We start from the raw sequence: 26,753 nt of genomic DNA, 5'->3' as shown, positions 1-26,753 counted from the left end.
TCCCTAGCTTGTCCAATCCGTTACACTCATTTGAGTTGGCCCACTTTATGGATCACTCCAACTTTACTCCGTTAGTTGAATGACTAATTGTAAAACTAACCCTATCCTCTTTGACATGTTTTTAGGGATGTAGTCAGAAATTCAAATTATCTAGCACTCAATCGTCAATTATAATTGATATAATAAATTAATTAATTTAAAAATATAAATTAAAAATCTGTATATCTTAATTTTTGAAAAATATGGAAAAAAATATTTAATATAATTCAAAAGTATGGAGTAAAAATATGAATTCTTATTCAATGCAAATGACCATAAATAAATATAAATGGAAAGTTTTCTTCCATCTTATTATGAAAATAAGTTGTTTTAACAAGTTTTATAATTAAAATATATATATATTCCATTGTTGTTGTATAAATGGAAAGAATTAAAACAAAACGAATTCAATCGGTCAATTAAATAAATATAAAATCTTGTGTACTGAAATTAAGAGGATAGAATTTCACAATAAGTCATAAATGTGATCATTGTTGAGAAGCATAAAGTTTTTTTTAACTTCCAAAGAATAATTAAGCTTAAGAAGTTCAACTCCTCCATCCTTGAATATACTATGAAGATTTTTAACTTGAAAATATTGTTGCATTATTGATAATGGTGCTCAACTCTAATTAAGTTATTTTGTTAATGTATTAGATTTATAATCAGCTTCCATACGAGTATTTCAATGTCAAACTTAGTACAAACTTTAACATACAACAATAAACTAATCAATAAATAATATTAATATGATATATGAATTAAAAATTAAACTAATTTAGTAAAATTCTCACTCAAGATAGTATGTAAATTGACCAATATAAGATGGAATTGAGTTTTAAAACGGTCAAAATTACAGCTAAATCGACCGGTAAAATTTCTAACCATTGACCGCTTGAAAAACTCTAACAAAAGATTTGAAATCGAGTTGAAAATTCCTTAAAAAATGAAGCAAAATTGATTTGACAGAAATCACCAGCAAAATGATAGAAATCAAAGGTGAAATCACTAGCATATATGACCTGCATAAAGGAAAATTTATTTTTTACCATTTCTTGCTAAATATTCTGATTGCTCAAATATTCTGATTCAAATTATAAATTAATGTAATAGGACCTGGATTAGGTTGGGTTAGGATTTTTTTTTCGATAGTTTTCCACCCGCAATCAATCGTAAATTGGAAGGGGGAGGGCCTGATGGCAAAGGTGTAACCAGTCGTCTTGGGTTTGGGTTTCACTATTTAATCAACCAACAATAAACAATTGTTGATCACCTATTCAACTAATTGTTGACCTCAATCAGACAAAGTAAGTAATATGTAAGTTTATGTACGATTAAATTTAAAAATTATTTATTTTATGAAAATTCATTAAAATTAAAATAACTATTTACATAAACAAAATGCATCATTTGCATTAAAAAAAATCGAAATATCATACTTAAATCAATGGGCATACATATTTAAATACAGAAACAATCAACTTCTTCAATTTTCTAAGTTTTTCTTTTATTTCTCAACATTTTTCAATTTCTTTTTCTTTTAAAAAAAATCAAGTGCAATGACGTCACACATTGTTTATTAATTTTGAAATTCTCTTTTATAAAAGAGAAAGAAAATAAATAAATAAATAATAATAATAATAATAATAATAAATCGAAAGGGGACAGAAAGTACACCTGCTGCACGGTCGCGCGTAAACACGCAAACAAACAAACCTTCAGGCAACCACCCGAGGTAAACGCCAACTCCGGCTCCACCAGCCGTTGACTTACCTTCTTCTTCTGCTTTCACCGACAACCCGCACTTCAATAAATAACCTATGAGGCTTGACTTCAACTGTCCTCGTTTTTATTCAAAAAAAGTCAACTCGATCAAAAAAAAAAAAAAAAAACCCTGCACCAACAAATTTTTTTTTTTTTTTGCAAAATATATCAGCTAAATTTGAACTAAAACAATATAATTCGAAAACTTATATAACCCACAGAGGTGCATATTCTCAATCTCTAGAATATTGAATGGACCAAAGACCGTAGGTACCCATAAACAATCATCGAAGAAAGTAAGGGTCCGTGATGGCTTTCACTCAACCTTCTCTTTATCGTTTTCTCTCGATGTTCCGGTTGCCAAAGAGATGGTTACGCGCCCTAAGCTAATACAATTATCGAAACCGAAACTTTTTCGGTAGTGTGGTGGTTGCCCCATGAAGTACAGCAGGTAGAAGCAACATGCCCCACTGCTGTGCCTGAAGGAAGTGATCAAAACCCCTCCATTAGCTAAGAGACTTTTACGTGGTGACGTTGACTTTAACTATGACAAAGATCATGCATTAGTTGACTTTATCCATGACAAAGATCATGCATTAGTTGGATACGGCCCATCAAATGTATACTTTAGTGGTTGACATTTGTCCACAAGTCCACTTAAGTGAATCCTCATGCTTTAAAAGGCCTAGCATTCCTTGAAAGAAAATTCACATGCTTCCAGCGCCGTTTGCTCAATTCTTCGATGGCAAGAGGCGGAGATGAATCGGAGGCCAATTGGGTCGGGGAGTGGCTCAACGACAACACTCGTTCTCTATTTATCGCGGGGGAGGGGCACGGCCCGGGGGACTCAGCCTTTCGGGCAGCTGAAATGTGTTGCAGGTGCGGTTTTTACATGCTGACATATTCAATTGCGGGTGAGACGGTCAGCTTGATCCCGATCCTCTCTTGCAGGGTTTCGACACCAGAGATGAGTTTAGCGAGCAAGTTGGACAGCAAGTACACGCTGCGGATGAAGATGTGCGGTACCGGGCTGGCTGACGACGGCTACAAGTGGAGAAAATATGGTCAGAAATCTATCAAGAACAGTCCCAATCCAAGGTAGAAATTCAAATGATAAATTCAACGATATGCGTCCCTTGTTTGCTCACCGTAAAAGCAGAATGCTTTAGGTATCGATCAGCCTTTACAGCACCCAAATATATCGTCATTCCGATAAGACTCGAGCATTCGTGTAAGCTTTAGTTGTCGAAGACCAACAACTAGAAAGTAGAAACCATCCCCCAATTCAGAATGCCTCACGCCAACAATTTGAAATTGTGTTGCTAATTCGACTTGAAATCACATTGGTGCTTGTATCTGCCACATTTACTTGCATATTGAGAGTAAAATCTTGATTAAAATGTGTGATTTATTCAATTCGGTCGGTTTAATTTTAACTGAATACTCTACTCATATCCACTTGCAGCAAGTTGTCTGATGCTTCCTCTACTTGAGTGCAGGAGTTACTACAAATGCACTAACCCGCGATGCAGTGCCAAGAAGCAAGTAGAGAGGTCCTCAGAAGATCCCGAGATGCTTATCGTAACATACGAAGGTCTCCACCTCCATTATACTGCACAATTCCTGCTGTCTCAGACCCAGGACTATTTCACCTACACCGCGAAGAAGCCCAAGTGCACGACAATCCTACAGCCTGATGTTCCGATGTATCAGTCGCTAGGAACAGACCAAAGAGGGCCAAACGATGAACTTGAACGGAGTACAAAGAATGCTGCAGACGACAGAATGCAGAATTGTATACTTGAAGATGTCGTGCATAGATCACAAGGCCTATTGGAAGATGTTGTGCCCTTGTTGGTGCGGAAGCCAGTCGTCTCAGCCGCATCGTCAGAGGATCATAATCTCTCGACGCGGTCTCCATCTTCGACGCGATCTTGGAGCCCTGTCTCCTCTTATCTTGATATGAATATCTTTTCCAGCATCCTGTGAGCAGTGAACAACCAGATGCAAGCAAGTTCAACTTCAAATTATATCGAAATTCGATATGAATTGGATCAGGATATCGATATCTGCTATGGTAGAATGTTCTTACTTCCATTTTCGATGTAATAGTTGGATGTAGGAAGATGTTCAATATGCATGTATAAACCTGATAAGCGAGATCTTGTTTGATATACTAACCGAGCCATAAAATGAGAGGCGAAATATAGTTGACTACACCCGAGCTCGTCGAAGGTTGTGTTTGGACATTTAAAATTGTTTATAATTTTTTTTTGATATATTTTTAAATAAAAATTTTCATTTTCAAAAAGAAAAAAAGGAAACTTGTTAGATGATAACCCAATAAAAAAATTATTTGGCATAACAACCATTCACTTTGTAAGCTCATCTTTAATTAAAAAAAAAAGAAATACAAAAATATATTTTTAAAAAATATTTGTAAAATAAAAATGACGATCGCTTGACTAATTTATTGGTATAAAATATAACAAATTAAAATAATAGTAAAACAATTAAATTAACTGAATTGGAACAACTCAGTATTCATAATCACTTAGATATCAATGAAATAAAAATTTTAAAATTATATGAATATATGTAAGTGTAAAAACAGAACAAGTTTTAAAATTCACTAAACACTAGTTGGGCGCTAGACCAACGCCTAAGTTATCTAAACGGGAACTAAGCATCATTAGACGGACTCCACAATATCAATATAAATTACATAATAAATCACATTATATATCTCCAACACAATCGCATCAAATATCAATTTAAAATAAGTTCAAAATTACACGGCTAATAAAATATCATAAATTTATTCTACTTCTTGTTCTTCATAATTTTCGACAACTTATTCTTCATCGGATATAAATTCAATATCATCATCGGCCATAAACTCAAGGTTAAATTTCAGTTTTTTTAATTGAGTTTTAAATTTAAGGGTCAAAACTAAAACAAATCATGAAAATCTTACACTATTTATACTGCCCCTAGACGATTCGACCGATTAATCAGCGCCCAAGGTTGTCTAATCTTGCCTGAGCGCCAAGACCACCTAGGCTAGTCGACTAGCATGTTTTCAGTACAGTTGGCTAACGTCTAGCGCATAGGCGATCGCTTAGGCTGATTTGTAGAACACTGAATAAGAATAAAATAAAGATAAAGAAAAATTTTTTAAATGAGAATATAAAAAGTTAAAGTAGTAGATTATAATTTTATATTAATATTAGCAAAGGATAGTTAAATAATTTAATTAAAAAGTATAAAAGCTTAATGTTAGGGTCGTTTGGTGCTAGAGGAGGGGAGAGGGGGTGAATAGTTCATCGCACTTTGGTTGTTTGCTCCGTGATGATGATTTGCAGCGGATAGTCTTCACAACAAGCTCATAATGCTAACAATAGGATTTACTTGGTATTCACCTCAAGAAGAGATGACTAATCCAAGAATTTACTGTTGGAACCCCGAGGTGTTTTGATGTGATCAAACAAGTTAAGTTAGGTCCTGTTATGTTTAACCCCTGTGTCTAAGTGTGCAGGAGCTTAGGAACACAGGAAGTCGAGCGGAAGACGCAGCTAGCGAGAAAGACGGCACGAGAGAGAGCTGACGGGCTCGGTGCGTCCGAGGGACGAGGTGTCCGCGGAAGAGTACACCGGTGGACGAGAAGAGCGTGCGCGGCGCTCGAGGGACGAGAAACCAAGAAGGAAGGCTGCTCGAGGAGAAGGCCGGAACATGGGTTCGGGTGAGCCCTATTCCGGAAGGCCGAGATCACCCAAGCTAGCGGAGCCGGAGCGAACAGACCCGGACCAAGACGAGCCGAACTGAGACGAGCTGAACCGGAGCAGAGAGCCTGGACCGGATCAATTCTGGGCGCCCGGGGGTTCATAATTGACCAGATCGAACTGATCGATGACCGTTGGGGAATAAAATTTATCCCCCCGGACGCCCGGAACCCCTTCCAGGCGCCGGGACCAGTACTATAAATAAAGTACTGATCCGTACATTCAAGACAACTCACTTGTAATCAATTCTTTCTGTGCTTCAATTCTGTTCTTTTTCATTTGTGCTGTCAACGTTGTAAAGAGGCTACTCCGCCCAGAGGAGAATCAGATAGTGCGCTTACATTCCTTGGATTAGCAATCCCCTGATTGCAAACCAAGTAAAACTCTGGTGTCTGCTTTTCTTTACTTAGTCTCTTTTATTTATTTATTACAAGTGTTCATTATATAGTTGAAATCCGAGAAATGTTCGAATTTTATTTTGTAGGGCAATTCACCCCTCCCCTCTTGCCGGCCTCCAAAAGGACCAACAAGTGGTATCAGAGCGAGGTGCTTCAGGAGGACTAACCGCCGATCGAAGCAACAAAGATGGCCGGACCAAGCATTGTTCCACCAAAATTCGAGGGGAACTTCGCAGACTGGAAGCGTCGTATGGAGGTATTCCTAAAAATAGATTTTGAAATTCGGTTTATTATGAAATATGGTTTTGTAGCTCCAATAGATAAAGATGGAGAAGAAAAAGAAGAGAGCGATTGGACAAAGAAGGAGCAGAATGAGGCGGTAGCAAACAACCGTGCGGAACATCACCTGCTGAGCGTGTTACCACCTCAAGAGGTCAACCGCATCAGAAACTATTTATCTGCTAAAGAACTTTGGGAGAAGTTCTTGGAACTCCACGAAGGCACGTCCGAAGCGAAGCTCGCTAGAAGGGACATCCTCCGCAACAAACTGATGAACATCCGTCTGGAGAAAGGTGAGAAAGTAGTCGGTCTACATGTAAAGGTAAAAGAACTAGTTACTGGTCTCGAGAACCTTGGTGAAACGGTAACAAACCGGGACACTATACGCTACGCGCTCAACGCGTTTCTAAGAACTCCGGAATGGACATCAATCGTCGATGCTTACTACATCTCAAAAGACCTAGAGGTAAGTACTTTAGAAGAGTTGTTTTCTACTCTTGAATTGCATGAAACCAGGTGTGCAGCAACGACAAAGGATACAACCCAGACTATGGCGCTAAACGCAACTCAGAAGGATGAACTCGAGTCAGACTCCGAAGACGATCAAGAAGCGTACATGGTAAGAAATTTTAAAAAGTTTTATAGATCTAATAAATTTAAAATGCAGAATAAAAAGAATCAAAAAGGTGGAAGAAAGGTGCGGTGCTACCAGTGTCAGAAGGAGGGACACCTAAGAGAAGACTGCCCAGAACTCAAAAAGGTCAAAAGGAAGTCTCCCAAGAAACACAACCTAAAAGCAACTTGGGACGACACTTCTTCATCCGAATCAGAAGCTCAAGAATATGCCGGGATAGCACTGATGGCAAGCTACGAAGGATAAAGTACATCAGAACCCAGCATCGATGAAGGGGGAGCGACCTCAAATGGAAGTAGTGAAGCAGGGGGAGATTCAGGCTTCAAGTCTGATATAGTAAGTGAGGTATGCCTCTTACCCCCTGATGAACTTTACTTTGGTATCAAAGCTATGACTAAATCCATGTATAAATTAGAAAATAAAAATGTCAAATTAGAAAATAAAATTTTAGAAACAAAGAGAATTTTGGCAAAATCATGTCTTATAGAGGATTTTGAAAAATTGAAAATTGAAAATGAAAAACTAAAAGAAGAAATAGAAAGATTGAAAAAATCAAATGGTTCAAATATTTCTACTTTTAGAAATTATAGAGGTTTAAATTGGTATTATAGATTTCATCAAAGTCAAATTAGAAATATATCAAAAATCTATATACCTAGCAAATACTTGGTTAATCCTATAGGTAGGAACCTCTATTGGGTTCCAAAAACCTATTTAATTTAAAATTAAAATTAGACTTAACATTTTCAGCAAGGAAATTAAACAACTAATTTCTTTATGAGGCTTTGTCTAAGGAAGTGGTTGTTGCTCCAATAACCAAGAAGGCCTAGTGCCTCGCCACGACCTGGAAGCTAAGTATCGAAATAAAAAGTTTAATTGACTAACTGAAAAAGCATTAATTTAAATTACTTAATGCTTTAAAAGAGTTATTCAATTTGTGTTAGAAAATATTTAAAATTTTTTTAGAATATTAACTTATTTTTTTAATTAATTAGAAAAAAAAATTTGGGAATGCTGAGATAAGTTTCAAACTTAAATTTGTTTTAACACTTATGACTGTTCTTATCTAAAAAATATTTTACTTAAATTTTTCTCGAACGAAAAATTCTGAAGAGTGTCTTTACTTAGACATTATTAAATATTTTACACTTAAAGTTTTTTTTACCTTAGACTTGTTAGACAGAACCCCATTTTTTATGCGATCAAAGGGGGAGAAGTATATGTTAAGTCTAGGGGGAGGTACATATTTTTGCAAAATCTTTGGACTTAATTGCAATTTAAATTATTTTTATTGCATATGTGTTACCCTAGCTTAACTTGGATTGCTTACATCAAAAAGGGGGAGATTGTTGGAACCCCGAGGTGTTTTGATGTGATCAAACAAGTTAAGCTAGGTCCTGTTGTGTTTAACCCCTGTGTCTAAGTGTGCAGGAGCTTAGGAACACAGGAAGTCGAGCGGAAGACGCGGCTAGCGAGAAAGACGGCACGGGAGAGAGCCGACCGGCTCGGTGCGTCCGAGGGACGAGGTGTCCGCGGAAGAGTACACCGGTGGACGAGAAGAGCGTGTGTGGCGCTCGAGAGACGAGAAACCGGGAAGGAAGGCTGCTCGAGGAGAAGGCCGGAACATGGGTTCGGGTGAGCCCTATTCCAGAAGGCCGAGATCACCCAAGCTAGCGGAGCCGGAGCGAACAGACCTGGACCAAGACGAGCCGAACTGAGACGAGCTGAACTGGAGCAGAGAGCCTGGACTAGAGTCAACTTTGTTGACTTGACAGGTCCGGGCGCCCGGATCAATTCTGGGCGCCCGAACCTCCGGGCGCTCGAAACCATTCCGGGCGCCCGGGGGTTCATAATTGACCAGATCGCAAGCTGACCGTTGGGGGATAAAATTTATCCCCCCCCCCCCCGGGGGCGCCCGGAACCCCTTCCAGGCACCCGGACCAGTACTATAAATAAAGTACTGATCCGTACATTCAAGACAACTCACTTGTAATCAATTCTTTCTGTGCTTTCAATTCTGTTCTTTTTCATTTGTGCTGTCAACGTTGTAAAGAGGCTACTCCGCCCAGAGAAGAATCAGATAGTGCGCTTACATTCCTTGGATTAGCAATCCCCTGATTGCAAACCAAGTAAAACTCTGGTGTCTGCTTTTCTTTACTTAGTCTCTTTTATTTATTTATTACAAGTGTTCATTATATAGTTGAAATCCGAGAAAGGTTCGAGTTTTATTTTGTAGGGCAATTCACCCCTCCCCTCTTGCCGGCCTCCAAAGGGACCAACATTTACATACGACACACACTCCACTAATCAAAACATTCTTTCTCGGTAACTACCGAAGGCGGAGAAGCCTTGTACAAACTCTCAATACAAGAAGAAAAAAAGGAAAGCAAATACAAGTAAAATCTTACAAGATTTAATATAAAACTCTAACCCTAGCTTCTTCTTCTTATGTGGAATGTCTCTTGATCTTGAAAGTGCAGCAACACTTTGCTCCAAGAAAGCTTCAAGAACTGGCCTGAATCTCTGAGAGTGATCGCTGGAAGTGGAGTGGAAGAATTATGAAGAAAGATGTTCGCCAACGGCTTTATCCTGCGCAACAGTCGCCTCCCAATCGATCAACCGGTTGAATCGATCGGCTGATCGATTCAACCTTCTTTTGTGTTCTTTAGAAAATGCCTGAATTGATTGACCGATCGATTCAGGCTTTCTCGCGACCGCGCGAGAAAAACTAGCCCCCAATCGATCAGCCGATCGATTGGAGGTGTCGGCTGATCGATTGGGAAGCGTTTAGTGCTTATGACAAAGGCTCCCAATTGATCGACTGATCGATTGGGGTCGATCGATTAGGTCGATGCTTGTCGTAGCACAGTGCCAATCGATCGACTGATCGATTGAACCACTGTTCAATCGATTGATTGATCGATTGGTCTCCCCTTGACTTGCTTAAACCAAGTATAGTGTCTCCAAATCCAACATTCGGTCAACCGTGACCTGTTGGAATCTCATGCCTAACATCCAGTCAACCTTGACCTACTAGGACTTCTTCACCAAGTGTCCGGTCAATCTCTTTGACCCACTTGGACTTTTCTCCTCGTGCCAAGTATCCAGTCAACATTGACCCACTTGGACTTACCGTCTCGTGCCAAATGTCCGGTCCTCCATGACCTACTTGGACTTCCACCAGATGTCCGGTCATCCTTAACCCATCTAAATTTCCTCGTGCCAAGTATCTGATCAATCCTTTGACCTACTTGGACTTCCCAACACTAGGTGTCCGGTCAACCTTGACCCACCTGAATTTCCACATGCCTGGTTTCACTCACCAAGACTTACCATCTGTCTGGTTTCACTCATCAGGACTTTCACCTAGCTTCACTCACTATGATTTTCACCTGGCTTCAGTCATCAGGATTTTCCTTTGCCTGGCTTCACTCACCAGGACTTTCCATCTGTCTAATTTCACTCACCAGGACTTTCACCTAACTTCACTTACTAGGATTTTCACCTAGCTTCACTCATCGGGATTTTCCTTGGCCTGACTTCACTCATCAGGATTTTCAATTGTCTAACCTCTAGTTAGGACTTTTCCAATTAAGTATTCGGTCAGTCTTGACCTACTTGACTCTTCTTCACACCAATCTGGTCAAACCCTGATCAGAGGGAAATTGCACCAACAATCTCCACGTATTGTCAAACATTGAAATCCAAACATCAAAACTCAGGCTCGAGCCAACTCAAGCCTAGTCAACCTGGTCAACCTTGACTCAGGGGATATTGCACCAACTATTTCCCCCTTTTGATGTTTGGCAATTCCTTTAAGTTAGACTAATCCATAGTCTCAACTTCTTCCTCGTGCTAAAGCATGAATGAGGGTTTCCTTCATTCTCTCCCTTTCCTAGAGGGCAAACTCTCTCTTAAGGTAATGAAGGCATAGTACAGACCTTGCATTCTCCCCCTAACTTTTCTAGAGGGGCAAAAACCTAACTTAAACCCTACATTCTCCCTCTATTGGTATACATCAAAAACTCTCTCACTAAAAAGTTATCCAACATTGTTCACAACCTCATATGTTGTTCACAACACCACAATGAAAATCTCATGCCCACGTGGTTGGTCGACTAGTATGTTTTTAGTACGGTTGACTAATGTTTAGTGTCTAGACGGCCGTTTCGGCTGATTTTTAGAACAATGAACAAGAATAAAATAAAGATAAAGAAAATTTTTAAATTAGAATATAAAAAGTCAAAGGAGTAGATTATAATTTTATATTAATATTGAGCAAAGGATAGTTAAATAATTTAATCAAAAAGTATAAAAGCTTAACCTTAATATCAAATTTGAAAACTAAGTAAAAAAAATGGGAAACAAAGTAGCCAGGCATTTTATGATATTTGTATTATACATTACAGAAAAAAAATATCAACTATAATAATAAATATAACTATCACATACACACCAATCATCACCTTAAAAGTGGGAGAAGTGCAATATCACTTCAACAGTAGGGCATCTTCTCTTTCACAAAACTTCCTATGTACAAAAGATGCCCCAAATTAAAAGAAATATCAAAACGAAAGGGCACCCTATAGATGTTTTATCTCCAAAATACCTCTTATTCAAAAGTTGTTGTAATAACAACAAGTAGATACTATAAAATGTAAAAGCTATAAAATAACTACTATAACATTATTCCTTATTTCAACATTATTGTAGTGGCTACCATTAGTTGCTAAAACGTATAGAAAGTATTCACATCTAATACAATTCTGTTGTAGTAGCTTTTATAATTATTTTAAAGTGATTTTGATTCATTTAAAGTAATTTTAATTAATTTAAAATAATTTTGATGAAATTTAAATAATTTTAACAAAGTTGCTAAAAAATATTTTGATATAATAATTTTTAAAATTTAAAATTTAAGGTTCAAAATTTTAAAATTTAATTATAAGTGTAGCTGCTATCAATAACTGTTACAACGTATAACAGCCACTAAGTATGTGTAACAACGTGAAAAATCATCTATTGTACTTTAATTACAACTACAAGTTAACTCTTACACATTGGAGCAACTATAATGTAACTTCTAGATGTTATTATGGTGGCAGCTACTGATAGTTGCTATAATAACACTGGAATAAGGGATATTCTTGAGATAACACGTCAAATACGAAATGCTCTTTTGAACTTTTTTTTTTTGAAAAAGAAACCCCCTTTGATAATTTATATAATTTGGGGCGTCCTTCTTATTTTTGCCCAATTATTTATTGTGAGAGCCATCCACTGAATGGCAAACAAAACCAGCAAAGTGCACCATCATCCACAATTAAAAACAGTTTATTATTCTTATTATTAATGCAATGTTCCCTACATCAACCATGCAACTGCATATGCTTTAGACAATAACAGAACAATCCACCATGCATAAACAACTACAAAATTGCTGGTGGGCATCTTTACCACATCACTTCAAGAACAAGTCATTGGCTAACTAATTTATTTTCCAATTTCTAATAGTTCAAACAACAAGAGCAGCACCACAATTTATTGGTTGTTCTTGGTCTGTTGTCAACATCTCCTATCAAGTTAATTAGGTTTTGGAAATACGGATAATATGTTCAATCAGAGTGCATAGCTAGCAAGGCACTATCTGAATCTTATCTGACACTTGAAGTACACAATAGAAAGGCAGTCAGTTTAAAGGATGTACCTCGTCATATATTGGTCCAGATGAATCATGTTGAATTGCTTGTATGTGCAATTGTAACTTATCTCCTGACTAATGCATGTACAGCTTGATGAAAGGCTTCAGATTATGATGCTAAGCGCAATAGGGCTTCCATGTTGATATCGCATAAATGATTCTACCTTTCCATCCCTGAATCAACCATCGGTTATCTTCTTCGAAGACGAAATCTTTGTGATAATTAGTTTTCACCTTGTGTTTTGCTCTCTTGATGATGTCCGGGTTAAGTGGGAGCTGTTGAAATCCAGCCCTGAGATTCCTAACCTGCCACTGTTTGAAAGTCTCAGGTCTCTCAACCCTTTCCGAGCCTTCGCATGCTATAACATTAAGAGCATCTCTGCCGAAGAGATCCCTCTCGATCAGCAACCTTTGTTCATTGTAGCGCGGCACATTTGTTTCAAGCATGTCGAACAAAGCAGAATAGTGGAATAGAGCTTCTCTGAAACGTGTGACGAAGAAGGGAGCACTGTATGATCCATTCACTACTCCATGTATAAAAACATCAGGGTTCATCCTCCTTATCGTGTTCAGGACCCTATTTCTGGGGCTGTCTACAACAACAGTCTCATCGACAAGGTTTCTGAAGCGGTACAGGCAATTGACAACCACAACCTCATCTTTATCGATGTGAAGATCTTCAACCTGAAAATTTTCCCACTTAGAAGCAATGGCCTGATACTCAAAAGGGACACTAAAACTTTTGGCATAATCTGCTAATCTACGCCCTGTCTCTTCGATTCTTTCTGTGGGACGGAAACCTGGTTGTGGCACATCAATTCCAGTTATCCGCAGATTTGGAGGGCCGCCATCCCTAGTCGAAAGACGCTGGATAAGGCATGGCCATTGAAACCCAAAATAAATGCCAAAGTCTATGATATGCACTTTGGATGCCTTATGTGCAACATTAAGGATTGTCTGATTAGCAACAAAATATGAAATTCTCTTGAAAGGACATGCGGCGAGATATAGATGATAGGCCTTCAATACATCGGTGGCAGTTGTCCTTTTAGCCACAAGGGCATGATAAATCTGACTTCCCATACCAGCCAATCGAGCCTCGAGACCATCTGCAAAGCAATATGCCAGCCTTTGCGTCGCATCTCCATCCGGAGAAGAATGCTGTCTAATCTGCTTCAGTAGTTCATCAGCAGTACGTTGGTCATCTGCGGCCACTGCTTGAGCACAAAGGATGAGAAGAGTTCTAAGATCCACCACCTTTTTCTTGGTCTGTTTCTTTCCCTGTGTCTTGCCACCATTCGATCCTTTTGAGGAACAATCCTGTGCTATTTTGATAGTTTCATTTTGCTTTTCTTCCCTTAAGTCAGATATTTTCTTTTGGCATTTGCCTCTTTGACAAAGCAAAATCATGTCAAACATTTCTGACCTCACTTCCCCCTCAAAGGAAATAGCTGACTGTTTATTACTCCTCCCCTCAGCCAAGTCGAGGTCATATCTGCTTGGATTTTTTCGACCTCTAGAGCCATGCAAGGGAGATTCTTCACTGTCCATCTTAGCCGTGGTACTGACTGGTCTATCTCGTCTCAGTAGCTGAGATGATGAAACATCTGAATTGACTGCCAATTTATCATTACTGGGAAGGAACTTGCTTGCTTCCTCAACTCCTTTCTTGAATTGCCAAGCAGGCATACTTTTGAAGAACAGACTAGGAGACATGAAAACATCAACACCGGGTTTCTTTTCGCTGCTGATACTGCTCAAGAGTTCAACGGAGACCAAAATGAATTGCTAAAGGAACTAGATTGCAAACCCAACTGATGGCGATTGCTAGACTTGCAGAGAGAGTTATTGCCAACACAGCCATGGTCTGTATAGTTGAGATTTGCCAAACTTTGCTGAACTTGAAGCAGTGGTAGATCTGGGGATGGTGGGTACTTCTGTCCAAGAATGTCATAGAAGGGTTTCTCTGCGGCTCTAAGGGCTGACTCTTCCTCCTTATGAATGCTGATCTTTTCATCTATATCTTCCTCCATGAGCATTTTGCTAATGTAGCTAAGGGCCATGTCTGAATAGAAGATATCACTATCTTCGGGATTATCTCCCTCCGTGATCGTGCTGGTGCCAGAGGACATTTGGGGCAATTCCGCACTGTTGTTATGACCTAGACAAGGCTGCAGTTCTCCCAATCCACTAGCCCGAAGAATGTTTTGATCGGAGAACGAATCATCATAGGTCAGTCCGCTCATCATGCCGCAGCGAGATCACGAAGCTGTAACAGTCCCTGCAAAACTTAATATCTCTAGATCATGAGCAATGTATAGAAGGTCCAGAAGAAGAATCCAACAATCGTCAAATCAACCACTCAGATTCCTAAAAGGCCTTTTCAAAGCTAGTAGCTGCACGCATCGAAACTCGATTTCCCACTAAGATCAAGCAAAACTTTAAGGATACCTCTTATGTGTTCACGGAATCACTTCACCTGGCATCGAAAACCCACAAAAGAAAAAAAAAAGACGGCAACTTTACTTTGGAAAAAGCTACGGAACAGATCGAATCAAAGAGTGAAGAGCAGGAGGAGGAGGAGGAGGAAAAGCTAACCTCTTTCCGACGCCGAGCTCGCGAAGAAGAAGAAGAAGAGCAGGCTCCAATGGCTTCCCCACCGCACCTTTTTCGGCGTAAGATTAATATAGGTTTTTTATCGGCGCTTAACCAGGCGGCGTAGGCGAAGATCATCCGTCCAAAGGGAATTCGACGACCCAAAAATCAAAATGCTCGTTGGGTTCCCTGATTCGATCGTGGTAGATCTCGTGTCGAACTTACCTAAAGTACCCACCGTGCCCATTCCCGCGTGGGGCCCGCGAAGGCAACAGAGTTGAGGGTCGAAGAGTGGGGGTGGAGGAGGTGCTGAAACTCTTTTGTTAGCCGACACGTGTCAGTGCCGCACGTGAGATGCTGCTTTCTAATACTGCCATGTGGCGGAGATTTGATTAAAAGTATTTTTTATTTTTTTATAAATTTAATTAAAAATTATTTTAAAATATTGTTAACTAAACACACAAAAAATGATAGATTACAAATTAAGAATAATTATAACCAAATTTATTATATTTATTATGTACAGTAACTTTGATGATGACTGACATAAAATATTAAAATACAATTTTCTTAAGATAAAAAATAGAATAGACCGTTTTTTTTTAAAAAAAAATCATTTAATAATAATAATAATAATTTAAAACACATTATAATCTTTTCCAAAATAATATAAAATATGATTATTTATTATATTTAAAAGTATAAAAATTTAAAAAATATTTAAAATTATGTAAATTATCCAAAGAAAGAGTATATTATTTTAGAAAAACTAAAAAACATATCAAAAATATATCTTATTTCAATATTATTATAGCAGCTAATAAAAAATTAATTATTTTATTTTAATCAAAATTATTATATATAAAATAATCCAATCAATTTGATAAATTATTTAAATTTTTATTTAAATCATTTTAAAGGGATCAAAATCATTTTTAAACTGTTATAATTAGTTAATTAGCTATTATAAAATTATAATAGAATCATAAATAGTGGTATAAGAGTATTTGTAGTTGTAAACCTCTCTACTTATATAAGTTTACGTTTCGCCATATCAAAAGTTAAAATATAACCTTTTTTTTTTTAACTTCTCTCCACTATTATAAATCTCTCCAATAACTTCTCTGATCGTTCTCGGGGTTATGGTATCACAGTAAGATATACAGATTGTCACTCAGATACCCGCGGTTCGAACCCTAACTATGACCTATTTATAAAAATTTTTCCTTCAAATGAGGAGTGTAACCAAAGAATACTGGACTTCTGAACTGGTCGTGCGCAAATTTTGTGGCACCAGGTCGATCATCCTAGAGATAGTGAGATTATCATTTTTTTTTTCCTATAACTTTTCTCACCACACTTTCAATTTATTTATTTATATATTTCATTTCTTTTTATTTATATTTTCATTTACTATATATAATATTAATTAATATTTTAATTTAAGTTTTATAATTATATTAGTATTTTAAATTTTGCACATTTATTTATGTAAAAATAATAATTTGATAAAAAAATAAATAAATAATAAAAACACATTAAATAGAACATTAGACCCTTGTTACATATTGTCCTCATGCGTGCTGTCAAAAGGGAGAGCATAAACTCTTTATATATATATATATATAATTTTGTGGCACCAGGTTGATCATCCTAGAGATAGTGCGATTATCATTTTTTTTTTCAATAACTTTTCTACTTTTCTCACCACACTTTCAATTTATTTATTTATATTTATATATTTCATTTCTTTTTATTTATACTTTCATTTACTATATATAATATTAATTAATATTTTAATTTAAGTTTTATAATTATATTAGTGTTTTAAATTTTGCACATTTATTTATGTAAAAATAATAATTTGATAAAAAATTAAATAAATAATAAAAACATATTAAATAGGACAGTAGACCCTTGTTACATATTGTCTTCATGCCTGCGGTCAAAAGGGAGAGCATAAACTCTTTATATATATATATATGTATATATATATATATATATATGTATATATATATATATATATACTCCCGACCCAAGATTTTGGAATCAGTTTATAGAAAAAAATTATAAACTCCACTCGTGTAATGGAAGACTTATTATAGCATAAATCTCATGCTATATTTCTCGGCCTCGCGTCACCCTCTCTCGCTGAAGCTACGACTCTTTCTCTCGCAGCGAGCCCTCTCCGAGCTCTTGCTCATCGCGAGTCCTCTCCCGTTCAACGAGCTCTCCCTCAACACAAGCCCTCTCCTTCTTGTCTCTCATCACTTGCCGACGAACTAGGGCATCACTTGTCGACACAAGCTCTCCCTATGCCGTGATCAACCCTCCGCACCAAACCGCACCGCTAGGTTTTCTTTCGCTTGGAAAAACCTTCTCCGATATAAGCTTCTATACTTTCTGATCCGGCGGTGAGAGTGGGGGGCCCACCTTCTGAAGGGTCCCAGCCTAAGGACGGATGGAGGGCTGGCCAAGCGGGTAATGGTCCGAGCGGAGCTAGAGATAACCCATCCATGGGCTTGGGTTTCCGACGCCAAGGCAGGAGGATCGAAGGGCCGAGCGGGAGTCTGCTCGGCTGGGACCGGAAGGCCGAGCAGGAGTCCGCTTGGCTGGGACCAAAGGGCCGAGCGGGTTGTCCGTGCGGCCAAGATAAGGGCGAGGGTACAAAGGTGGCCGAGCGGCCTATGTGCTCGGCTCGGGATATGTGATATCAGCAGAAGCATGTCTGATGATTAGGCCGTACATAAGATCGCACGATGGAGGATCTTGCCATCACATCATGGAAAGGTTGATACAGTAGCAGTATGGCCTCATGGACGTCTTCCTGACAGATCCATATCTGGGTACGGCCCTTCTGACAGACCCATACCTGGGCATGGTCAAAAGCGGGTGGTTGCTTTGATTGGCGCGCCCAGGCTTCTTCGAGAGGTCTATATAAGGTCTCCATTTCTTCACCGGAGGTACATAAGTCTTCATCTTGAGGCCATCTGTTTGTTATTCCTCGCCTGACTTGAGCGTCGGAGGGCCGTCGCCGGGACACCCCTCCCGGCTCGGTTTTGTTGCAGGTTCGCCGGAGCGCTCGAGGGTCCATCAGGGAGCGCCACGTCCCCAGCGTTCGTTGACTCCTGGTTCGAACAGGATCAAATTTGGCGCCGTCTGTGGGAACGCACCTGTATCCGAAAGGGAACAATGGACGAGGCTGGACGACAACACACGGTGACGCTTTCGACGAAAGAACTCGACGCTCTGGTCGAGATGAGGGCCGCCAAACTTGTAGAGTTAAAACAAAAAGCATCAGCCGAGCGGCCGGAGCAACAAGCAACATCTGCATCGGGTGGCCGAGCGGACACACCTCAAGCCACCGTCGCATTCCACCGGGCCTTATTTCGCACCCCTGAAGCTGCACCAGCTCGAAGAGATAGAGGCTCTTCTTCAGACGAAATGCCAAGGCGGGATGACAGAAAAGGGAAAGCTCCCCGGACGGACTCATCTCCCGAGCGGATCAATCGCCAATTCTCGGAGGCTATTCTATGAGACCCTCTACCCAAGCACTACGTGCCTCCGACGATCGGCGAGTACAACGGAACAACGGACCAGGATGATCATCTGGGTAAGTTTGATAACACAGCTACACTCCATCAATATACAGATGGAGTAAAGTGCCGCGTCTTCCTTACAACTCTCTCGGGATCGGCTCAACGGTGGTTTCGGAGGCTGCCGGACGGATCCATCACTAGCTTCAAGGACTTCCGAACGGCCTTCCTCCACCACTTCGCTAGCAGTCGACGTTATCAGAAGACAAGTGTCAGCTTGTTTGCCATTAAGCAAGAGTCGAGAGAATCCCTTCGAGCCTACATCCAACGATTCAACCAAGTGCGATGGATATCCCAACGGCCACATCGGAGACGATGATGAATGCCTTCACGCAGGGCCTTGTGGATGGGGACTTCTTCCGGTCGCTTATCCGAAAGCCGCCCCGAGATTATGATCATATGCTACATCGGGCCAACGAATACATAAACGTGGAAGAAGCACAAGCCGCCCGGAAAAAGGAAACTCCTACCGAGCGGGCACCTATTCATGCCGAGCGGAAACAGCATGCCGCTCAGCAGCCACCTAGAGGACCGAGAGCCGAAGCAATCCGATCCCCCCACGCTAGGTCGCACGTACAAGAAGTGGCTGCCGCTCGGCCCAAGCCAAAGAAGAGGTGGACCCCTATGTTCTGCTCCTTCCACCAGACGATACGCACAACACGAAGGATTGTCGAAGTCTTCCCTTCGTGGCTAATCCCGTTCCTAGGAATGCCGAACGGCGGTCTCCTCCCATCGACAGGAGACAGAGGACCCATGAAGCCGACCGGACACGCACCGAGAGGCGACATCAACAGACGCCCGATCGGCGTCGGTCTCCGAGACAGGAGAATCGACGGGCGTCCAGAGAACGGTCCCGACCGTCCGCTCGGGAAGAGGAGAATAGAAGTAATATTGCCCGAGGCGAGATCAACGTTATTGCTGGTGGGCCGACTGGAGGAGACTCCAACCGAGCCAGAAAGGCGGGCGTCCGGCAGCTACAGATCCACGCAGTCGGCTGTAGCCAAGAGCGGGCAAGTGGACCGGAAATCACTTTCGGGCCCGGAGACTTAGAAGGAGTTGAAGTGCCCCACGACGACGCGCTGCTCATTAAAGCGGTAATAGCAAATTACACTATTCACTGCATATTTGTTGATACAGGGAGCTCGGTCAACATCATATTCAAGAAGGCGTTTGATCAGCTGCAAATTGATCGAGCCGAGCTGCATCCCATGACGACCCCCCTCTACGGGTTTATGGGCAATGAAGTTCAGCCGGTCGGACAGATCCGATTGGCTACCTCGCTGGGAGAGGAGCCGCTCAGAAGGACCAGGACAATAAATTTCGTGGTGGTTGACTCTCCCTCGTCCTACAACGTCATTTTGGGACGACCGGCGCTCGGCGAATTCCGAGCGGTTGTCTCAACCTTCCACCAGAAGATGAAGTTCCCCGTTGAAGACAAAGTGGGAGAAGTACGGGGAGATCAGTTAGCAGCTCGACGATGCTATATCGAGATGGTCCGAGCAGAATCCAACTCTGCTCGGAAGGCACCCCGAATCGAGGTAAATGCCATCACTGAAAAGCCGCCCTCTTTAATTTATGAAGAAAAAGAGGAAGTACAGATTCACCCGACCCGATCGGAGGCTACAACTTTTATCGCCTCTGATGTGGAGGAGGAGCAGAAGAAGGAACTGATCCAATGCCTCCAACGAAATCATGATGTCTTCGTCTGGTCGACACATGAGTTGCCCAGAATTTCGTTGAGCCTGGCGCAGCATGAATTGCATGTCCGACCGGACGCTCGGCCAGTGAAGCAGAGAAAAAGGGATTTCAGTGCCGAGAAGAATGCCATCATCCGGGCGGAAGTAGAGAAACTTCTGGAGGCCGGCCACATACGAGAAGTGCAGTTCCCGAGCTGGCTGGCTAACGTAGTATTAGTCTCCAAGCCGGGCGGCAAGTGGAGAGTCTGCATCGACTTTCAGGACTTAAACAAAGCATGCCCCAAGGACTTATAGATCAGCTGGTGGACTCTACGGCCGGCTGCGAATTAATTTGCATGCTTGACGCCTATCAAGGATATCATCAAGTGCCGCTCGCCCGAGAAGGTAACGGCCGACGGCACATATTGCTATAATGTGATGCCGTTCGGATTGAAGAATGCTGGGGCCACCTATCAACGCTTGATGAACAAGGTGTTCAAGGAGCAGATCGGGCGTAATCTGGAAGTCTATGTGGACGACATTCTTATTAAATCCGTCCGAGCGGCCGATCTCTTCAAGGACATGGAAGAAACCTTCCGAACGTTTCGCAAATATGGAGTCAAGCTAAATCCCCAAAAGTGCCTCTTCGGAGCAAAAGGAGGGCGTTTCTTGGGGTACATAGTAACCGAGTGGGGAATCGAAGCCAATCCCAACAAGGTGAAAGCTCTGCAAGACATGCCGCCTTCAAGAAATACAAGGGAAGTGCAGCGGTTGACCGGTCGGATAACTGCTTTGTCCAGATTCATCTCCAAAACCGCCGACCGGAGCCTTCCATTCTTCAAGATCCTGCACAGGGCTACTAAGTTCCAGTGGGATGAAGAATGTGACCGAGCTTTCGGAGAATTGAAGACATATCTTAATTCTCTGCCAGTGCTAGCCAAGCCGATCGGGGGTGAGTCACTTTATATGTATTTGTCGTCAACTGAGCATGCTGTAGGCTCGGCACTTGTGAGGGCGAGCGGCGAAGAGCAGCCGGTGTATTTTCTAAGCTACATTTTAAAAGATGTTGAATCTCGTTACACCGGGCTCGAGAAGTTGGCCTTTGCTTTGGTTCTAGCCGCTCGGCGCCTTCGACCATATTTCTTGGCCCACACCATCATTGTCCGGACGAACAGTCCACTCGGAAGAGTACTGTTGAATCCAGAAGCGTCCGGACGGCTCATCAAGTGGACGACAGAATTAAGTGAATTTGACATCCAATATCAACCCCGCTCGGCGATCAAAGACCAATCCTTGGCTGATTTTGTGACCGAAGTGCAAAGGCCAGAGCCGGAAGCTATGTGGAGAATATATGTGGATGGATCCTCCACTCGGCTCGGAAGTGGGATTGGAATATTGCTGCTCTCACCTCAAGAAGAGAAGATGCACCTATCCGTCCGGCTGGATTATAAAGCTACCAACAATGAAGCAGAGTATGAGGCCCTCATAGCCGGATTGCAGGCGGCCCGGCATGTGGGTGCCGTTCGGGTGACTCTATTCGGATTCACAGTTGGCCGCTCAACAACTTTCTGGAACCTTTGAAATCAACAGTGTTCGGCTTAAACTCTACGTTGAGGCCTTTGAAAAACTCAAAGCTACTTTCCGAGAGGTTCTTATACAGAAGATCCCCCGAATGGAGAACCAGGCAGCAGACGAGTTAGCCAAACTCGCGAGTTCAATAACACCAGTTGCCATCCAGCAACCAATTGAAAAAGTACTGCTGGTGGCGCACGTCGATCGGATGCAAGGCCTCACGTTTCCAAGCGACTGGAGGACACCTATTATAGAATTTCTCCGTTCGGGTACCACACCCACCGATGAATATGCAGCCCGGCTCCTCAGAAGAAGAGCCGGTCGGTTTACACTCATCGGAGATCAGCTTTACAAGAAAGCTGAAATGTGTAAGCTCGGAAGACTCAGCTTACATCCTCCAGGAAGTACATCAAGGATCATGCGGGGGTCATCCGGGCGGGCGCTCATTGGTCAAGAAGATCCTCTTGGCCGGATACTTTTGGCCAACTTTACAAATAGATGCCGCTCGGACAGTATCTACCTGCCTTTCATGCCAGAAGTATCACAACTTCTCCCACCGACCGGCCGAAGAAATGAAGGCGTCAAGCGTTTCATGCCCGTTCGACCAATGGGGAATGGATATTGTCTGTCCATTTCCGATGGCGGCCGGGCAGAGGAAATTCTTACTAGTGGCGGTAGACTATTTCTCCAAGTGGGTGGAGGCCGAGCCGCTAGCAAAGATCACGGAACAAATGGTTAAAAAATTCATCTGGCAACACATCATTTGTCGGTTCGGCATCCCTCGTCGACTAGTGTTTGACAATGGGCGGCAGTTCACAGGGAAGATGTTAGAGGATTGGTGCAAGAGCTACGGCATCGAGCAACATTTTACGTCCGTGGCCTATCCTCATAGCAACGGTCAAGCTGAAGTGGCCAACCGGGAAATTCTCCATATTCTGCGTGCTCGGCTCTACCATTTGGGAGGAAGTTGGCCGGATGAAGTACCGAGCGTCTTGTGGGTCATCCGAACGACGCCAAAAGAAGGGACAGGAGTCACACCGTTCCATTTGGTATATGGCGGCGAAACCGTCATTCCGGTTGAAGTCGGCGTTGAGTCCGCCCGGATCCAGAGCTATGATGATGACAACGCCGAACGGAGAAACATGGAGCTGGACTTGGTAGAAGAGGAGAGGGGAAAGGCATCCGTTCGGCTGATGGCATACCGTCAGCGGATGAAGCAAAACTACAACCGGCGCGTCATTCCCCGATCATTCCAGGTCGGCGACCTTGTCTGGAAGAAAGTCAAGCCGGTCGACGACGTCAGCAAGCTTGAAGCTCCGTGGGCAGGTCCCTTCAAAATCATCGAAAAGCTCCGCTCGGGCGCGTATTATTTGGAGGATGAGGACGGTCGGCAACTAGATAGGCCGTGGAGCGCAAACCACCTCCAGCCTTACCGGGCAGGATGAAAGGTGTACCACTGTAAATCATCCTGTGTATTTTTTTCGACTAAATACTTGAAATGCAGAAATGAAAAGTCAAAAGAACAAATATAAGGCATCGTCATCGAAGAACGAAGGCCCCACGCCGCTCAGCCGGAGGTAAATGGGTCGAGCCGAGCGCTCGAAGATCGAAGACCCGGTACCTTCCGGACGGATATAAATTATCCGAGCTAGAATGCTCGACGAAGCAGACCCTGAGCCGTTCGGCCAGGAGTACGTTCTCCCAGCTGTGAAAGGGGCATATGGATTATCCGAGCCAAGCGCCCGAATAGTAAAGGCCTCCCAGCTGGTTGGATTCGCAAGCAAATGACCCGGCTGTTCGGCCGGGCACAAAGACTGTTCAAACGCGAGATAAGTTATGAAGGCCAAGGTCGCTCGACCTGGTAAGGAGTTAGCCTTGAAGACCGTCTAGCCCAGACGTTAAACCGTAGAGCCGCGCCGACCGGCTACAAAAATCGAGCGGAAAACCGACGAGCACCGTCGTTAAAGATCGAGAGCCGCGCCGACCGGCTATAAAAACCGAGCGGAAAACCGACGAGCACCGTCGTTAAAGATCGAGAGCCGTGCCGACCGGCTATAAAAATCGAGCGGAAAACCGACGAGCACCGTTGTTAAAGATCGAGAGCCGCGCCGACCGGCTATAAAAATCGAGCGGAAAACCGACGAGCACCGTCGTTAAAGATCGAGAGCCGCGCCGATCGGCTATAAACATCCGCGCCGACGAGCACCGTCGTTAAAGATCGAGAGACGGGCCGGCGTCTATAAATGTCCGAGCGAAATGCCGACGAGCACTGTCGTTAAAGATCGAGAGCCGCGCCGATCGGCTATAAACATCCGCGCCGACGAGCACCGTCGTTAAAAATCGAGAGACGAGCCGGCGTCTATAAATGTCCGAGCGAAATGCCGACGAGCACCATCGTTAAAGATCGAGAGCCGCGCCGACCGGCTATAAAAATCGAGCGGAAAACCGACAAGCACCGTCGTTAAAGATCGAGAGCCGCGCCGGCCGGCTATAAAAATCGAGCGGAAAACCGACGAGCACCGTCGTTAAAGATCGAGAGCCGCGCCGACCGGCTATAAAAACCGAGCGGAAAACCGACGATCACCGTCGTTAAAGATCGAGAGCCGCGCCGATCGGCTATAAACATCCGCGTCGACGAGCACCGTCGTTAAAGATCGAGAGACGGGCCGACGTCTATAAATGTCCGAGCGAAATGACGACGAGCACCGTCGTTAAAGATCGAGAGCCGCGCCGATCGGCTATAAACATCCACGCCGACGAGCACCGTCGTTAAAAATCGAGAGACGAGCCGGCGTCTATAAATGTCCGAGCGAAATGCCGACGAGCTCCGTCGTTAAAGATCGAGAGCCGCGCCGATCGGCTATAAACATCCGCGCCGACGAGCACCGTCGTTAAAGATCGAGAGTCGCGCCGATCGGCTATAAACATCCGCGCCGACGAGCACCGTCGTTAAAAATCGAGAGACGAGCCGGCGTCTATAAATGTCCGAGCGAAATGCCGACGAGCTCCGTCGTTAAAGATCGAGAGCCGCGCCGATCGGCTATAAACATCCGCGCCGACGAGCACCGTCGTTAAAAATCGAGAGACGAGCCGACGTCTATAAATGTCCGAGCGAAATGCCGACGAGCTCCGTCTTTAAAGATCGAGAGCCGCGCCGATCGGCTATAAACATCCATGCCGACGAGCTCCGTCGTTAAAGATCGAGAGCCGCGTCGATCGGCTATAAACATCCGCGCCGACGAGCACCGTCGTTAAAGATCGAGAGCCGCGCCGATCGGCTATAAACATCCACGCCGACGAGCTCATGATCGTTCACAAGTACCAGATTGATTAATGCTGGTCGGCCGTCGGTTTGCCAATACTTCGCGTGCACTGAATGCAAACAGTATAGTTAAGCGCTAAGTGATTTTGAGGAAACGAGTCAATTGATTAACCCGATCGGTTGTTTAGTAGGAAACCCGGGGAGCCCAACAGATTATACGAATAAGCAGCAACGCACTAAAGAGAGGCAATGAAAGGCAAACAAAAAATACAAGGAACATAAGGAGGCCGAACGGCACGTACAAAAAAGTTTTTGCATCCGCCGAGCGGATGAAATACAAAAAGCACTTGAAAGAACTCGCCTCACTCCGGGTCTTCAAAATTAAAAAAGGCGTCCGGGATGTCATCAATCATGGCCGCCAGGTCGGAGGCGGGAATATGCATTCCCGCAGGAAGGTGGCCACTCTTCTTCAAATACGCCATGGTGACCTTGACCGCCTCGGCGAAAGTTGAGGAGACGTTGTCGCCGAATTTTGCGCCGAACCGCTCCGAGTGGAGATATTCTTGGCGCGCTGCTGCTAAGCGACTCGGCTCTCCCTCCTTATATTTTTTGAGTGCCGCTCGGGAAGCGGTTAAGGTATCTTGGACAGCCTTCAAGTCCACCTCGGCCTTTGTGTGTTCTGCCGAACGGATCTCCCGCTCGGCATTCAGCTCGGCCTCTAGCATTTTAGACTGCTGATCTTGGGCCCGGACTTCAACTTTCATTTTATCCAGATCAGCAATCGCCCGCCTCTTCCGGCCACTGGCACGCTTCACGTCCCCGTCCCGCTTCTTCACCAAGTCTTCGAGGCGGGCCACCTCTGCAGCCAGATCGACAACCTTCTTCTGTTCGGCCTCGAGGGTTTGTTTCTCCCGCTCGGCCGATGGACCCCCCGATACTTGGAGTTTTTCCAGGAGATCCTCCAGCTCGGCTAGCCGGTGGCTGGTGGCGATTTGCTCAGCCCAACGCTGTAAGGAAATAATAAAATCAGGAATCAAACAATAGCATGGCACATGAAGAAAGATGAATTTACCTGTGTGGCCTGCTGCATGTTGTTATCGCCGAGCTGCTTGGGCGTCATGAGGGCCACCTGAATCTGGGCGTCCTCGAAGAGCTTGGCGAGCGGACCAGTCAGGGTTATTTCGTGAACGGGGCTCGAAGGCCGATCGGCGGATAGTAAATATTCCTCCGATGGGAATCGGAGGGTAGTCTTGATGGAATGGTGGCCGGCCGGAGCTTCTTCAGTTGCAGTCGCCTGGCTTGAGGACTCCCCTATGGTGGAAGTTTCGCCCAACCGTCGCAGGCGACGACGAGTCCGTGGAGGAGAGCCAGAGGGCTGTGCGGTGGGCGATGTCACAGGAATCCCGATCTGCGACGGCGTACGATCGGGCGAAGCTACGCCGATCGGCGCCTGTG

General features: G+C 43.1%; 1 protein-coding gene and 1 pseudogene across 1 annotated transcript; one reads left to right on the top strand and one right to left on the bottom strand.

Annotated features, from left to right (window-relative positions):
• The first annotated feature begins 2,197 nt into the window (after window positions 1-2,197).
• Window positions 2,198-3,979, top strand: LOC122053920 (probable WRKY transcription factor 49). The gene is made up of 3 exons (XM_042615824.1): window positions 2,198-2,682; window positions 2,755-2,901; window positions 3,303-3,979. Exons 1-3 carry the CDS (start codon window positions 2,546-2,548, stop codon window positions 3,790-3,792), a joined length of 774 nt encoding a protein of 257 aa, XP_042471758.1. The 5' UTR covers window positions 2,198-2,545; the 3' UTR covers window positions 3,793-3,979.
• Window positions 3,980-12,219: 8,240 nt separating this feature from the next.
• LOC122052187 lies at window positions 12,220-15,388 on the bottom strand (annotated as a pseudogene).
• Between the last annotated feature and the right edge of the window lie 11,365 nt (window positions 15,389-26,753).

This window comes from Zingiber officinale, chromosome 3A, assembly GCF_018446385.1.
Source record: "Zingiber officinale cultivar Zhangliang chromosome 3A, Zo_v1.1, whole genome shotgun sequence".
NCBI classification, from domain to species: Eukaryota; Viridiplantae; Streptophyta; class Magnoliopsida; order Zingiberales; family Zingiberaceae; genus Zingiber; species Zingiber officinale.
The sequence above is the reverse complement of the archived record's forward strand: the minus strand, read 5'-3'. Positions and strand labels throughout refer to the sequence as shown.

Bases quoted from the DNA above. Each gene is read 5' to 3' on its own strand.
- LOC122053920 (XM_042615824.1), top strand. From the start codon at position 2,546: ATGGCAAGAGGCGGAGATGAATCGGAGGCCAATTGGGTCGGGGAGTGG. The intron at 2,683-2,754 runs GTGCGGTTTTTA...CCTCTCTTGCAG, and splicing joins GCAGCTGAAATGTGTTGCAG to GGTTTCGACACCAGAGATGA. The intron at 2,902-3,302 runs GTAGAAATTCAA...ACTTGAGTGCAG, and splicing joins AAGAACAGTCCCAATCCAAG to GAGTTACTACAAATGCACTA.